At 32.8% G+C, this 14,007-nt stretch overlaps 2 protein-coding genes across 3 annotated transcripts; both read left to right on the forward strand.

Moving 5' to 3' along the window:
- Positions 1 to 2,043: 2,043 nt before the first annotated feature.
- Positions 2,044 to 4,870, forward strand: LOC106343091 (NAC domain-containing protein 14). 2 transcript variants are annotated; one of them, XM_013782221.1, is made up of 8 exons: positions 2,044 to 2,421; positions 2,487 to 2,764; positions 2,849 to 3,142; positions 3,226 to 3,561; positions 3,641 to 4,048; positions 4,125 to 4,334; positions 4,453 to 4,639; positions 4,733 to 4,870. In XM_013782221.1, the coding sequence occupies exons 1-8, from the start codon at positions 2,241 to 2,243 to the stop codon at positions 4,798 to 4,800; spliced, it is 1,962 nt and encodes a 653-aa protein (XP_013637675.1). In that variant the 5' UTR covers positions 2,044 to 2,240; the 3' UTR covers positions 4,801 to 4,870. The 2 variants fall into 2 exon arrangements, with proteins under 2 accessions (XP_013637675.1, XP_013637676.1); XM_013782222.1 differs by having other exon boundaries at positions 4,453 to 4,841.
- Positions 4,871 to 11,863: 6,993 nt separating this feature from the next.
- On the forward strand, positions 11,864 to 12,407 carry LOC106293118. Its single transcript, XM_013728793.1, has one exon. It carries the CDS (start codon positions 11,966 to 11,968, stop codon positions 12,164 to 12,166), a length of 201 nt encoding a protein of 66 aa, XP_013584247.1. The 5' UTR covers positions 11,864 to 11,965; the 3' UTR covers positions 12,167 to 12,407.
- The last annotated feature ends 1,600 nt before the right edge of the window (positions 12,408 to 14,007 follow it).

Genomic DNA, 14,007 nt, shown 5'->3' on the forward strand with positions numbered 1-14,007 from the left:
GGGGGGGGGTAATTATCATGTTCATAAGAATATGCATAATGGTTATGAGAAGCATCACAATTTCATGTATTGTTTGTTTGATATAAGTTTTATCAAAAATATTTTAATATAAAGAAGAAATCATTTACTATTTTGATTTTTTTTTCTTTTTTTTAGACCATTTTTATTTCAATGGCTCAAAGACCAGTACAAACAATAGAAATATTATGGCAGAGACATTACAAGATATTAATATAAAGCATTGAAAGTGGAACAAACACGTGTTGACATGTGTGAGCTTTAATGGATAGCACTTAACCCCACACGTGTTGTTTTACATTGAACAGACAGGTACAACCGTCAATATGGCTTCTCCACCGTGACTCAAACAAGTTACTCCCAAATCTCTTATCTTATCCGTCGCTATTCAAATCGTTTATACCATGGTGCCTTTCAACTCAGCCTCAGTTACTTGATTAGACTTACCTTGATTCACCGGTATTTTAAGCAAAAGACGCTTTAACCAAAATGGAAGATCATTTGTTGGACCGTAGAATGCCAACTCTTCTTAATCGATTTCACAGACAGCCGAAGCAATCCATCACACCTCATCTACTCCCAATCAGAGATGATATCCTCAACGCCATAACATGCTTACCAACAAGGAAGAATGATTCTCCTAGAGGAAGATAGTGAACGGCAAAACGAAGGAGCCTTCTCAAATTCTGACGGGATATTTATGTAAAACAGGTGAAAGACACAATATTCAATTTTATCAAGATAAGAGAAACAAAGATGAAGAAAAAATCAGCTATCCTGAAACTAGAGTTGATTAGAAAGATTGAAGATTTATTATCACAACAAAAGGAGGATCCATAGATCAAATATATACAATAAAAACAGAAGTCGGTGGTGACCGACGACAGAACCGCCAAAGACAAAACTTAGGCTGCAACTGGAATGCTAAATTTTGGAACGAAATTGTTTGAAATGTATGTTTCCATAGAATTCCAAAAAATATTTACCAGTTACATGGAAAATCTTTTAAAATCAATTATACATATTCCAAAAATGGAATAAAACTTAAAAACAAATCATTTGTAAAATCTCTTCCATTTGTTTCATATCAAAAAAAGGCTCGTGAATGTGTGGGATGATTGGAATTCTATTTCCAATAACAATTTCAATTTTTATTTCATTTTATTTATCATTCCAAATTTTCCTATTCCACATATAATATAATTATTCCTTTTATACCATGTATTACTATTAGGAATAACCAGTTACAGCGTTAGTTGGAAGGTTCTAGGTTTAGTGAGAAGTTAGATCAGTAGCAACATCTGCATAACACGTTTTGGTTGAGTTTATAAGTTTATTAGGTCTAGCATTTGGCCCATTTGTTTGTGTTATAGGAGTACAAACTTAGTGGGCTAATAGTATAACACAAAGGCCCACTTAAAAAGGTGAAATAATTAGAGATGGAAGTTACGGACACGTAACTTTACAGAACGAGGAGTCTTTATTAAACTTTATGGGGCCGAACATCTTTTGAGCAGAGAAAATGTTATAAATGCAACTTTTTCTCTTTATTTTTCTAATATTTGGTACACACCGTAACACGACTCTATGAAAATTCTCCCCAATTATAATTCTTCTTCATATATGTACATCATTTTTCTATAACCGGTTATGGCTTGACTACCTTAACAGATTAATTTGTCTGTCGTTCCTTTTCTGAAACAGAACATCATATTCATATATATCTGTACAACATCAACATGTATTCATTGATTACGACAAAACAACCACAACATACTCTAGCTTGATGTCGAAGACATGTATTCGAGATATTACTGCTCGTACAATACAAAAGATATCCTATAAACGGAAAAAGTTAAATAAAGATAATTTATTATTAATTAGGAAACTTTTTAAAACTCTTTTTTTAGCTTTATAGTACCACGTGAAGGAATCTAATGAGTAGACTAATGGCCCCTGCGTCCTTGTACGTAGCCTTAGCGAACTGTTTGAGTCAAAAGCGCGCCGCTTACAAAGCTGAGCGATGGCAGTTTCCGTAATGAAATGGATTAAACGAGGGTAAAATAGTAAATAAATCGACTCTTACTTCAGTTGCGAGGCGGAAACATGGCACAATTGGCAGACCACAGCAACCAAGTGGTTAGCTTCAGGTTTTATGTATTTGATAAAATAAAATAAAAAAAAAGCTCTAAAAAAGAAGTCAAGTGAGGGGAGATTTTAGGATGGCTACGGAGACACAAGCGACGTTGTCGATGGAGTCTTTACCTCTCGGTTTCAGATTCAGACCAACCGATGAAGAACTCATCAATCATTACCTAAGATTGAAAATCAACGGCCGTGATTTGGAGGTCAGAGTAATCCCTGAGATCGATGTTTGCAAGTGGGAGCCATGGGACTTGCCTGGTTAGCTTTACTCTCTTCTTCTGTTTTGATTGAGCTCTGGTTTCTTAGGGTTTTCTTGATTATAGGGCTTTCGGTGATAAAGACGGATGATCAAGAGTGGTTCTTCTTCTGCCCTCGTGACCGGAAGTATCCGAGTGGCCACCGTTCAAACAGAGCTACTGACATTGGATACTGGAAAGCTACTGGGAAAGATCGAACTATCAAGTCCAAGAAGATGATTATCGGTATGAAGAAGACTCTCGTCTTCTACCGTGGTCGAGCTCCTAGAGGGGAAAGAACCAACTGGATTATGCACGAGTATCGTGCCACTGACAAGGACCTTGACGGCACTGGACCTGGTCAGGTCTGTCGGTTTTCTTTTCTTTCTTTTTATGTTGCTCTGCTTCATGTCTGATAGTAGTGGAACTTACATGTTGATTTGGAACAGAGTCCGTATGTATTGTGTCGCTTGTTCCACAAGCCTAGTGATGTTGCAAACTGTGACGAAGTAGAGAATGTCAATGCCACTCCCACCACAACTAGATGCTCTCGTGAGGACAACTCTTCTGAGATGGTCCAGGAAACAGCTACTTCTCGTGTACATGCTCAAAACATATCAGATGACACCGAGAGGTGTCCGAGCGACAAGGGTAGTGATGTGAAGCCTGATGCTCCGGTGATTAAAACTGAGAATCATGGTGAAACTTCTCGAGCCAAAGACCGAGGCAAAAGCATAGTGGAGGTAAACAAGTAATTTTAAGCGTCTTGTATCAAAGTGTATTTTTTTTTTTGTCCTAATCTAGCTTATGATTTTCTTGTGTGTAGGAAAGTCCATTTGCACGGGACTTTTCAAGTCTTTATGGACCCAGCTTTGACCAAACATCATATACTCCGGTGCCTTCAAGCATCGGTTTTCCTGCGTCACATATGGATTCAATGTATTCTAGCGATTTTGGAAACTGTCATTATGGGCTGCATTTTCAGGACGGTGCCGCCATACAAGATGAGTCCCTAGCAGATGTCTTGGATGAAGTGTTTCATAACCATAACCAATCATCTACCGAACCAAAAGACTTTGCACTTCCCAAAATGATGCATTGGTCGTTTCCCAGAGACACCTTTGGTTTTGTCAACGGGAGTGCTGAAGCTTCTTTCCCACAGGTAATATTCGGATCTTTAAGCAGATGATGATCACTTTCTCTTGGAACTGACCGTAGTGTTTCTTCATGTACTACTACAGTTTGCTCCTGACGTTGGAGCTTCCAGATTAGCCAGCGATCACTACGTTGATAGCAAGGAGGCTGTAGAGATACAGTCTTCATCCGGTTCCTCTAGGACCGTGACGCCACTTCACAGCAACGTTTTAGGACAGCATCCTCCAGTTTCTTATGCAACCATGGATCCGTTTAACTCTAATGTCAACCAGCCTGAGCAGGAGCAACTCCCTGTTGACCGAAACATTATTCTCAGTGAGTTTAACGCTAGGGCTCGAGAGACTCAGACGGATCTTGACTTTGTTGTGAACCAAGGCACTGCTCCTAGAAGAATCCGGCTGCAAATCGAGCAGCCATTCACGCCAGTTAACAACGAGAAGGAGAGAGATGTTGATAACCATGAGGAAGAGGAAGTACAGTCTGCCATGACCATGGTAGGATTCGCACGTCCAGCAAATATAGAGCTACTACACTTTTGCCTCTCAATATGACGGTTGATGAAATGTGCAGATCGTAGAGGAGGATGAAAAATGCTTCCTTGACAAGGACAAGAGTAGAGCACAAGGGCATGCGAGTTTGTCGGAGGCAACTAATTTAAATACTCAGGGAACTGCTCATAGGAGAATCCGCTTGCAGACAAGAATACGGAAGCTTCCCATAATACCAAAAAACACAGGAAGGGACTCAAACCACAGTGAAGAAGTAGCAATGCATAGCAAGGTAATAAGTTCATTTTTGAATTACAGCAAACTTTGTAGAAAGCAAAGCATTATCATATTCAAATGAATAGAAAAAAAAAAAAAAATCAGTAAGCTTATTGAAACAATGCGAGATGCAGGAAAAGGAAGATGTATCGGCTTCATCATCATCATCATGGCAGCAACATAAACTAATGAGGAAGAGGATGGTGAAGTGTAGCAGTATGGTGGTAATAATGGCGGTGATGGTACTTTTAGTAGGAATATGGAAAGAGTCAAGATATGCCAAATGTAGCTTCTTGTTTCATCAATTGGATTCCTTCAAAGGCATGTTTACTTGATGATATATATATAGCGCCATTCTCCACGTTCTTGTATAATTAATCACTTGTCTGTTCCTTTTTATTTTTGTTTTTGTAGTGTCGAGTGATAAAGCCAAATTCTCTAGAATCTTTAACAAGGTAGTTCCTCCTTTTTTTGCAGTTTAAACAATTTGCACTTGTATCCCCGACAGTTAACCAATGTCGTTTTATTAAATGTTAATTTTGCATACCATAATTGATACTAGCTTCAAATCAACTTCTTACACCTTGGAAACTCTTTAGTGAGACGGGCTGTGCCATGACTCTGGTGACTGAACACAGAGCTAAAAAGTTGAAGCATGACCCTAACACATCAATAAGTTTATTGTTTATTCTCCTTGGCGTAATCTAAGCATAGGTGTCTATAACTAAACCAGATATCTAAACTGAATCTAACCATTTTTAAAATAGAGCCCCAAAAATAGAGTCTAAAGGTTAGGGGAAACATTCCGACCCGGATTTTTTTGGGAAACCCGTAGTAAATTTCTAATTAATGATCCAATCAATTTTCGTAAAAGGAGACATAAGAAAACGGTGCAACATTATTAATAAATATTCAAGTTTAGGAATTAATCTTCATAAAAAATAGTTACTTAATTTACATTTTAGTTCATTATTTTCCTTAGACATTAAATACAAAATGTACAATATATAAATATAAATCACATATGTATGTATTTTTTTTTTTTTTGATCAAACATATATGTATGTATTAAGTGATTAACATATGCCACAATTGTAGTCTTGGCCTACAAGGTAAAACGTCCACCAGAAAAGTCATGAGTCTTTCTTGTTCACCGGAGGCAAGAACTGATGCAGCCAAACGTTCAAAATATATGAATTTTCAAAAACTATGAGAAGTGTAAATATTTTACAGCATTCTTAGAAACATGAACTTTATAGCTATGGAATAAATTAAAACCATGAAGTGAGAAAAAGAAAAGGGTAATTTCCTGGTCAAGAAACTCAAAATTCCATTCACCTTCTCCCAAGTCATTGATCTCGTTCCACCACCCGAGACCAACCAGTATACGGCCACTGACATTTTCAAGGTATCTCCAACCGTATTTTATTTTTCACTTTAAAATAAAATTTAAAGTAAAAGTGTTCTAATAGTATACTCATTAGTCTACTTTATAATAAAGTAAAAAATTAGTTTACTCAATATATAGAGTAATTTGTTTTTTTGTCATCAATGTATTTTTCATTCTAAAATAAAATATCATTAGACCAACAACCAATTCTATTATAGAGTTACTCTATTTTAGAAAAAATAAATAGAATAAACCATCAAAGATGATCTTTGACCACCTATAAGTCAAAGACAGCAAGAAGAACAGTCACTACAAAGATTATGACAAAGCTGCTGAAAACGAAAGCATATAAAATGAGGTGTTAAAAAAAGAGAGCATATATATAAAATGTAAAACGCCAATGCAGCACCCTGACCCAAAAACAAAAACTTGTTACCGATGTCCACTATCTTAGCCATTCCATTGATATACTTATAAAATCATCAAAATATTTTAATACTCAAGCTCATACCTTGGGGAGAACATGGAAGAGACATGTATTTGGGGTTGCATAGTTTTCAACTGGTGGCTGCATTGAAACAACAATCAAAGCTGTAAAAGTTCTGAAGTATTATAGAAAACGATTTAGGAGTCATGCAGCATATTCCACTGTTCTAATGCTAATAAACAAAAAGGTGCAGAATGATAGAATATAGCATATTCTGTTACAGAAACGACTGTCGCAACTCGCAAGAAGGATAACAATTCGGGATATAAAGCAATTCTTAACCTAACATGACTACTTTGCACAAGCATTCCCAATTCAACTTTCACATGAATTTCTCGAAGACTGATTAAGAAGAACACATATCTAAACCCCAATAACGTCCAGATCGAACTAATCAAAAATATGATAGGCCATCAAACTCATAAATTAACAGGATTCAAAGGGAAAGGATCCGTAGAATAAGCAGCTAGACAGAGATATTCACCTGGCCAAGAACTATCTTTTCCGGTATTCAGAAGGATCAATTCAAAAATGATCAGCATAAAATAAAGATATACCACAAGTATAGTGTTCGGTAAAATCTCCCCAAAATTATTCCAAATTCATAAAACGCAGTCCCGACAATTTGTATACATGTGTTTCCGTCCACACAGCTTGTCTTCACATGCATCATAAAGAGTTATGAACATATCAAAATACTTAGTGAAGACACTCAAAACTGCCAACATGTAACCCATAATAACAATTAAAATTAAGCATTAAATTTTTTACTGGTAACCTATAATTCCATTTTCATTCCTTAGTCATTTTCACATATCTGGAGCTATTTTTCTGTACTTAGTCATTTCTACACAATTTTATTTACCTAACCATTTGAATATCACTTACGGCCCAAGGCTAATTATACACAGTCCGAAGCCAATTCTCAGTCACGTCCATATGCACGGCCTGAAGCCACTTGACCCGTCAGTCTCTCGTACGGTCTGAAGCCAACAGCCCAAAGCCACATGACCCCAAAGTCTCTCATATGTCACAAAGCTAACAGCCCAAATCCACACGATCCCGAAGGTCCCTCACAGCCAAAGTCAACATACGAACCAAAGCCGAACATGATAATAACATCTTTTACAACCCAAAACCATAGCATACTTTCATTATTTAATTTCATTCACTGAATCTCGTACTTTCCCTAATTAGTTTCGTTCTTTATATGTTTCTATAACATTTTTCACTCGTCATGCCAATTCTTTTTCAAATATAATTTTATTTTAACATAAACAATCGATTTATACATCATCGCACACAATAAAACGTGTAACATCCTAAGAACACAAAGAATGTTCTATCCTCGAAGAATCATTCTGAAGAACAAACATTCCATAAGACACATTACTCATGCGCATAATCTCCAATATAATGATCAAACTTTTTAAAAACCTATACTCCGGTTGCCACAAATCACTTCCTCACCTTAATTGATCTTAAAGATCGAAGACTATGTTCTTGCTTCCCAAACTGTCTTTCTAAAACTTTGTTCTTGCTCTGGCTGTTTTCTAAGACTCGTTTTCTGAGTTGTGAGAGAAATAAGAGTTAGACACCCTTTCTAATAACATTTTGTAGCCTTGCTCACCAAGGCGGATCATCAATGATGTTTTTGTATTTAACTTGGTCAAATTTCACCACCAATGGCTTGACTCAGTCTTTACAATACTTTCCTTATCTGATTCCTAGAGACTGACCTTGCTTTCGTATAAACCTGCATCTTTATCTAGTCGAACTTTCCTTACTCGGAACCCACATTGTCCAATAGTTTAACTTTCTTTATTTGGCTTTGCGGTTCCATTGATTCCTTACTTAGATTCTATCTGTTCCATGATCAGTTTACCGTCACTGAGCTTAAGCCAATACCATTTTAGTTCACAAGGAACATTTGATACTTTATTAAAAATCGCCATCTTTATACCTTTTTTAATGAACACAAATGTTCAAACACTTAGAAAACTAAAGTTCCTTTACTAATTATCCTTCAAAGTAGATAATCCATCACAAGCAGTTTGGATTTCTATTGTGATCGCAAAAGTTAAAAACAAAAACGAAACTAGATCTGGATTAACCAGAAAAAAAGTTTAGAACGAAAGATATTATCTGTTTAACGGAAATATTAACAACAAACTCTCAATTTCTGAAAGATTTGATTTCGTGAAGAGGAGAGAGTTGAGAGGTATTTCTCTCTCTAAAATTTAATAAAACTATTATGTTTAGAAGTGTCATATTAAAAAATTATTTAATATGGGTAAATGTTGAAATATATATTACTATTTACATAAAGTAAATATTTATTTACAAAAAAGTAAATAAACAACAACACATGTATGCAAATGAAGTTTATTTTATCTTCAAATACAAGTAACTTTTTTAAAAGAAATCTATAAGGGTCAGGTGACACTCTTTCATACCTCTGTCACCGATATCAAGTAAGCGTGGGACGGATCCGGATATCTAGGAAATTTTGGGTATCTGAATCCGATCTGTCGGATTCCATGATTTTACTACCCGGATTCAGATATAGATATTTGTCTATATATTGTAATACCTGTGGGTATTCGACTCCGGATCTAGATCCGAAAATAATGAAAAGCTATTCTTTTAGATTTTTTTTTTTTAAAACATAATACATAAATCAGATATTTTTACAATACTTATAAATATATACATGAATATAATATTATAAAAAATAATTATGTTTAAATATTGATATATTAAAAATAATTATAATAAAATTTAAAATTTAATATTTTTAAAAAATTTGTATCCGGATATTCAGACTTAAAACTCAAGATATCCGGATCCGGATCCAGTTTTTACTTATTCTAGATTTTACTATCAGGATTTGAGTTGAGATATCCCGAATATTCTATTTTCATAGCATATCTTGAGCATATATCAGAACGAATCCCATATCCTGGATAATAATTTGCAGCCCCAATATTAAGGATTTCATGAATGAGACTGAAGGTCACGCACTGCTCCACATATTCTAACACCGTACTTGGTTTTGAACTTAAGAATACATCGCTATGTTAAAACCAAAATTGATTTAACAAAAAAGAAAAACCAAAATCTAATTAACTGGAACATACTCCAACTTCTTTAAGGCTATGAGCATGCGTTTCCTACGCGGGACGGACCACAAAACGAGTTACCATTCACCACTGTTATTTTAATATATTGTCAAATGATACAAAAATTAAATGGAGTGTTGGCGGTTTTTTAGCACGAACAAATTAGTGGAACGCCATGTATAATCATTTTTTTTTATCAAATCCATGTATAATCATAACATATCAAATGAGGTGTGTTTTAAGATGCGGTTCTTTATGATTATTATATTTAGTTGAGAAAGTTTTAAGAGATTTTGTTAACTAACATTATTAATTATAAAACATTTATATTCAAATAAAAAGTTTTGATATAATCTAAGCAGATCATATATCTCTAGAACCAAATAACTGGAAGCGAATCATAATAGAACTGGATCTGTATGGATATTTCAATTTCTATAATATAGTTTGTATACTTGAAAATATTAACTATATTTAGTTTGAAAATAATCAAATAATTTAAAATATTATTTCTAAATGGAAATCCCTTTGTTAACAAAATAACAAACATCCAAAAAATGAACTACCACAATACTTTTATCCAAAATATTTAGTTATCCAAATTATCTAATTTTTAATAAAAAATCTTATATTTAATAAAAACTCAAATTTTCTTATTTTTAACATGAATTAATCGAAAAAGCGGAACCAAATCAAAACTTAATGAGATCCAAGATTATCTCGGATATTAGCATGTTCCTAACATTATTACCCGAACGAAACTGAAAACTAAAAAAACTGAAAGAAAAACGAATCCAATTTTCTAAATAGTCGAATAGATCCTAAACCTCAAGAACCAAACAATCGAACTGGAACTGGAACCAAAAACGGAATGCTCAGGGCTAACGTGTGGTTTGCTGCCGTAACTATGTATGAGTTGTTTTGATTGTTTACTTAACTTTTTTAAAAAAATATCGTATACATATATTTTTTTTGTGCTCTGCAGTTTCACTAGTTTATTGTTTATACTAAAGTGAATAAAATATCATTACACTACAGATATATATATATATATATATTCATACATGTCTATTTAGTTCATGATTTTTTGATAATTTATATCTTTTTTAAAAATCACTCTCTCAAAATTACCCAAAAATCTATTTATTTGGTATTTTAATAAAAATTTACCAAAAGATTTACCGATTGTTATATTATTTATAAAATTACATAGTAAAGATTCATTTGTAAAATTTTGATATTGACTTTTACAATTTTCTTTTAAATAGTAAATTTAAATTAATTGTATTTAAAAATAACTAGTGCAGTTATAATATTTTAAACAAATTATGATATTAGCTATAAAATCTCAATAATACCATATTAAATTTCATATTTCAGATATATAAAACATTTTTAAAAATAAAAAATTAAAGTTATATTAGTATCACTGACAATTTAGTTTCTAAAATATAAATATATATCTCGCAGTTTTATTATGATATTAGCTATAAAATCTCAATAATACCATATTAAATTTCATATTTCAGATATATAAAACATTTTTAAAAATAAAAAATTAAAGTTATATTAGTATCACTGACAATTTAGTTTCTAAAATATAAATATATATCTCACAGTTTTATTATTTATCATACTTATCATTATTCATATTTTTTTTAACTGCTTATTTTAGGAAAATTGCAGTTGTTCTGCAGTATATAATCTGTTTGTTTCGCACTGTTTAATCTGTTATTACTATGCAGAGCCTAAATAAAACTTAAGATATGGTTCCATGTCGTTTAAAACCTTTTTGTTCGAAAAAATAAAACCCCTTTAAATAAGTATGTCTTCAAATACAGACAAATTATCCAAGATTTTTATTATCAGTCAGTGTCTATATCTTCATTAAATGAAATATAAACAACCTACCATAGCATTTATTTTGGTGTCAAATAATTTATTTATTTATATTGTCGTTACATTAAAGCGAAGTAGCTATTAAATGACATAGGAATCAAGATAAAGATCAAGCGGATAAACATCATCCGGTTTTGGAGTGGGTTCCGACTTCCGCCTAATAAAGATGTGGACAGATGCATGCATATCCAATACAATGTGCGTTTTCTGTTTTCCTAAACACTTGTATGTTTTTTATTATTCAAACTACACGAAATTTTCTTATAGTTAAATGTCATTTTATTTGCAGCGTTTAGTAGAAAAATAATAATTAAAAAACAATGGTGTCTCCATTTCATGGGTTATTATTAATAAAAGTTTCTTATAATATAAATTAGTAACAGCATATAAATACTTTTAGTAGAAAATGACAAATTTGGATTCTTTACCAAGAAAAAGATTGTGAGTTAATTTAGTGATAATTGTTTAATTTTTTTTCCGACAGTGAAATATTAATCAATAATTATAAGACAAAAGAATTCACATTTGATTAGTCAAACATTGGAATCTAAATTTAGTGATATTATTAAAAATGATATAATTTAATAAAGTAGAAAACTAAGCGCGGATATGGTAGAAGACACATCACCCCTAGTTTTGACTTCACTTCTCCGAGACTCCAACTATATATAAGTAAAGACAATTGTTTAGGAGAAACACACAGAAAACGAGAAAGAACGAGAAGATTCGATTTAGAAAAAGTAATAAGAATGTTGCTGGTGACGGTATTGGCCGAGATGTTGAAGGACTACACGGTGGTACTCGCCGGAGCTTTGGAGTACCTCTTCTCTCAGGCACCTTTTCCGAGGAGAATTCGACTTCATATTTTATATTCTCTTCCTTTCCATCGCTCTTCCTCTCACCCTCTTCTCCTTCCTTCTCCTCCTCTTCCTTACACTCCTACTTTGTAACCCAGAATCTTGATGTGTTCTTTCTTTCTTTGACTTTATGATTTTTCTTTGAGTTGAGTTGTGTAATCCAGAGCCTTCGTTGTAAATAAGATCTTTCCAATTAATGCATCCTTTTGTTGAAAACACACAAAAGAAACAAGTTACAGAGCTTTGTTGGTATCTCCTTTTCTTTCTTGAATTGATCTGTTAAAGAAGATTTTTGTATTGAAAACCTTTATGAGAAGAAGACTGTCCTTTTGTTTGTTTGACGAGAAAAACTTATTTAGTAGAGATAATGGGAAATTGGGCTGTATAATCATCAAACAAATTATAATTGACTCACTATCTAAAAACCCTCTTTTTTCTATATACACTGTATACATTATAGATTATTGCCATATTGCTCTCATATTCAACCGGTGAAACCTGCTACCAAAAGAATTAAATAAATAATTAACTAATGTTACAAGTAAAATATGTGGTCACGTTGTATTCACTCTTACCTCTCAAAATAATTAGAAAGCTTTCAGGAAGATGAAGATGAACGTGGTCTTTTATTATGCACACTTCTTCTTGAACTGAATTTATTCTCGTGAGAAGAACAAAGAACAACGATGAAAACATATACGGTGAGCAAAAATAACAATTCTTTCATTTATTTTCCTCCTTCTCTTAAATCATTGATTCTCACATCATGCTTTTGTTTTCATACTTTTTTTCGTTTCTTTTTTTTTATTTCAGTGATCCAATGGTGAAGAATAACGACGACGGACCGGTAAAAGCGTCGCCGTGTCGGAAAAAAAGAGAAGAGATGAAAATGATATCTATATGGTAGTGAAGAATACCGATGGTGGACGAAGTGAAGGTGTATCAGCATGTTTGACGAAAGAAGAATTGAAGAAGATAAAGTTATCGTCTATACTATATTTGGTAAATGAATAGTATAGTACATATTCTTTAGTGTATTTATTTTTGTAAAATTACTATACTATTTGGGATGTATATATATATATATATATATATATATATACTACTCCTTAAAAATGTAATCATCTTTATATTTACAAATTTGATAGTTTTCTTCTATGTCATTTTGTGTAATTGATTGTAATATGAAATTCATACTATATTGGTTTAAGTGTAATGATTAAAACCAGTTTTGGATAGATGACAAATAAACTCTTATATTAGTGTACTATATTACATTTCTACACTATAAATAATATTTATATAGTATAATCTAATATTACATAATATTATGTATTATTTTAGATATTGATATTTGGATTTGGAGTTTATATTTGAGTTTAGGGTTTAGTAATTAGTGATTAGGATTTATTATTTAGAGTAATATGGGTGAGTTTGAGGTCAATATTAGATTTTGAGATTCGGGTTTAGAGTTTAGGGTTCATAGTTTATATTTGGGTTTAGGGTTTAGTGATTAAGACTTAGGGTTTAGTATTTAGAAGAGCGGGGTTTGGATTTGGGTTTAGTGAACATGTATCGTTTCATTTGACGATCAATAAAGAGTGTTCTATTTTGTTCACTAATATATACTATACTATTTATTTTATTCCATTCTATTTGAGTTTACACTACAAGAAAACACATGCTTAACGACGAAATTTAACGAGGAAAAACAATCCTCGTAAATTTACGTCGAGTTTACGAGGAATTTAAGTGAAAAACTAAAGTCATCGTTATTTCCTCGTAACGTAACGACAAAAGTGTTTCGTCGTAAAGTGGATGTAATTTTACGAGTATTTTACGAGGAAAAACTATTTCCTCGTAAATACGACATAAACTTTGCGTGTTATTTACGAGGAAATAGTTTACATGTATTTAGCGAGGAAATTTTTGAA

Source organism: Brassica oleracea, chromosome C5, assembly GCF_000695525.1.
Source record: "Brassica oleracea var. oleracea cultivar TO1000 chromosome C5, BOL, whole genome shotgun sequence".
NCBI classification, from domain to species: domain Eukaryota; kingdom Viridiplantae; phylum Streptophyta; class Magnoliopsida; order Brassicales; family Brassicaceae; genus Brassica; species Brassica oleracea.

Bases quoted from the DNA above. Each gene is read 5' to 3' on its own strand.
- LOC106343091 (XM_013782221.1), top strand. From the start codon at position 2,241: ATGGCTACGGAGACACAAGCGACGTTGTCGATGGAGTCTTTACCTCTC. The intron at 2,422-2,486 runs GTTAGCTTTACT...TCTTGATTATAG, and splicing joins GGAGCCATGGGACTTGCCTG to GGCTTTCGGTGATAAAGACG. The intron at 4,335-4,452 runs GTAATAAGTTCA...TGCGAGATGCAG, and splicing joins AAGTAGCAATGCATAGCAAG to GAAAAGGAAGATGTATCGGC.
- LOC106293118 (XM_013728793.1), top strand. From the start codon at position 11,966: ATGTTGCTGGTGACGGTATTGGCCGAGATGTTGAAGGACTACACGGTG.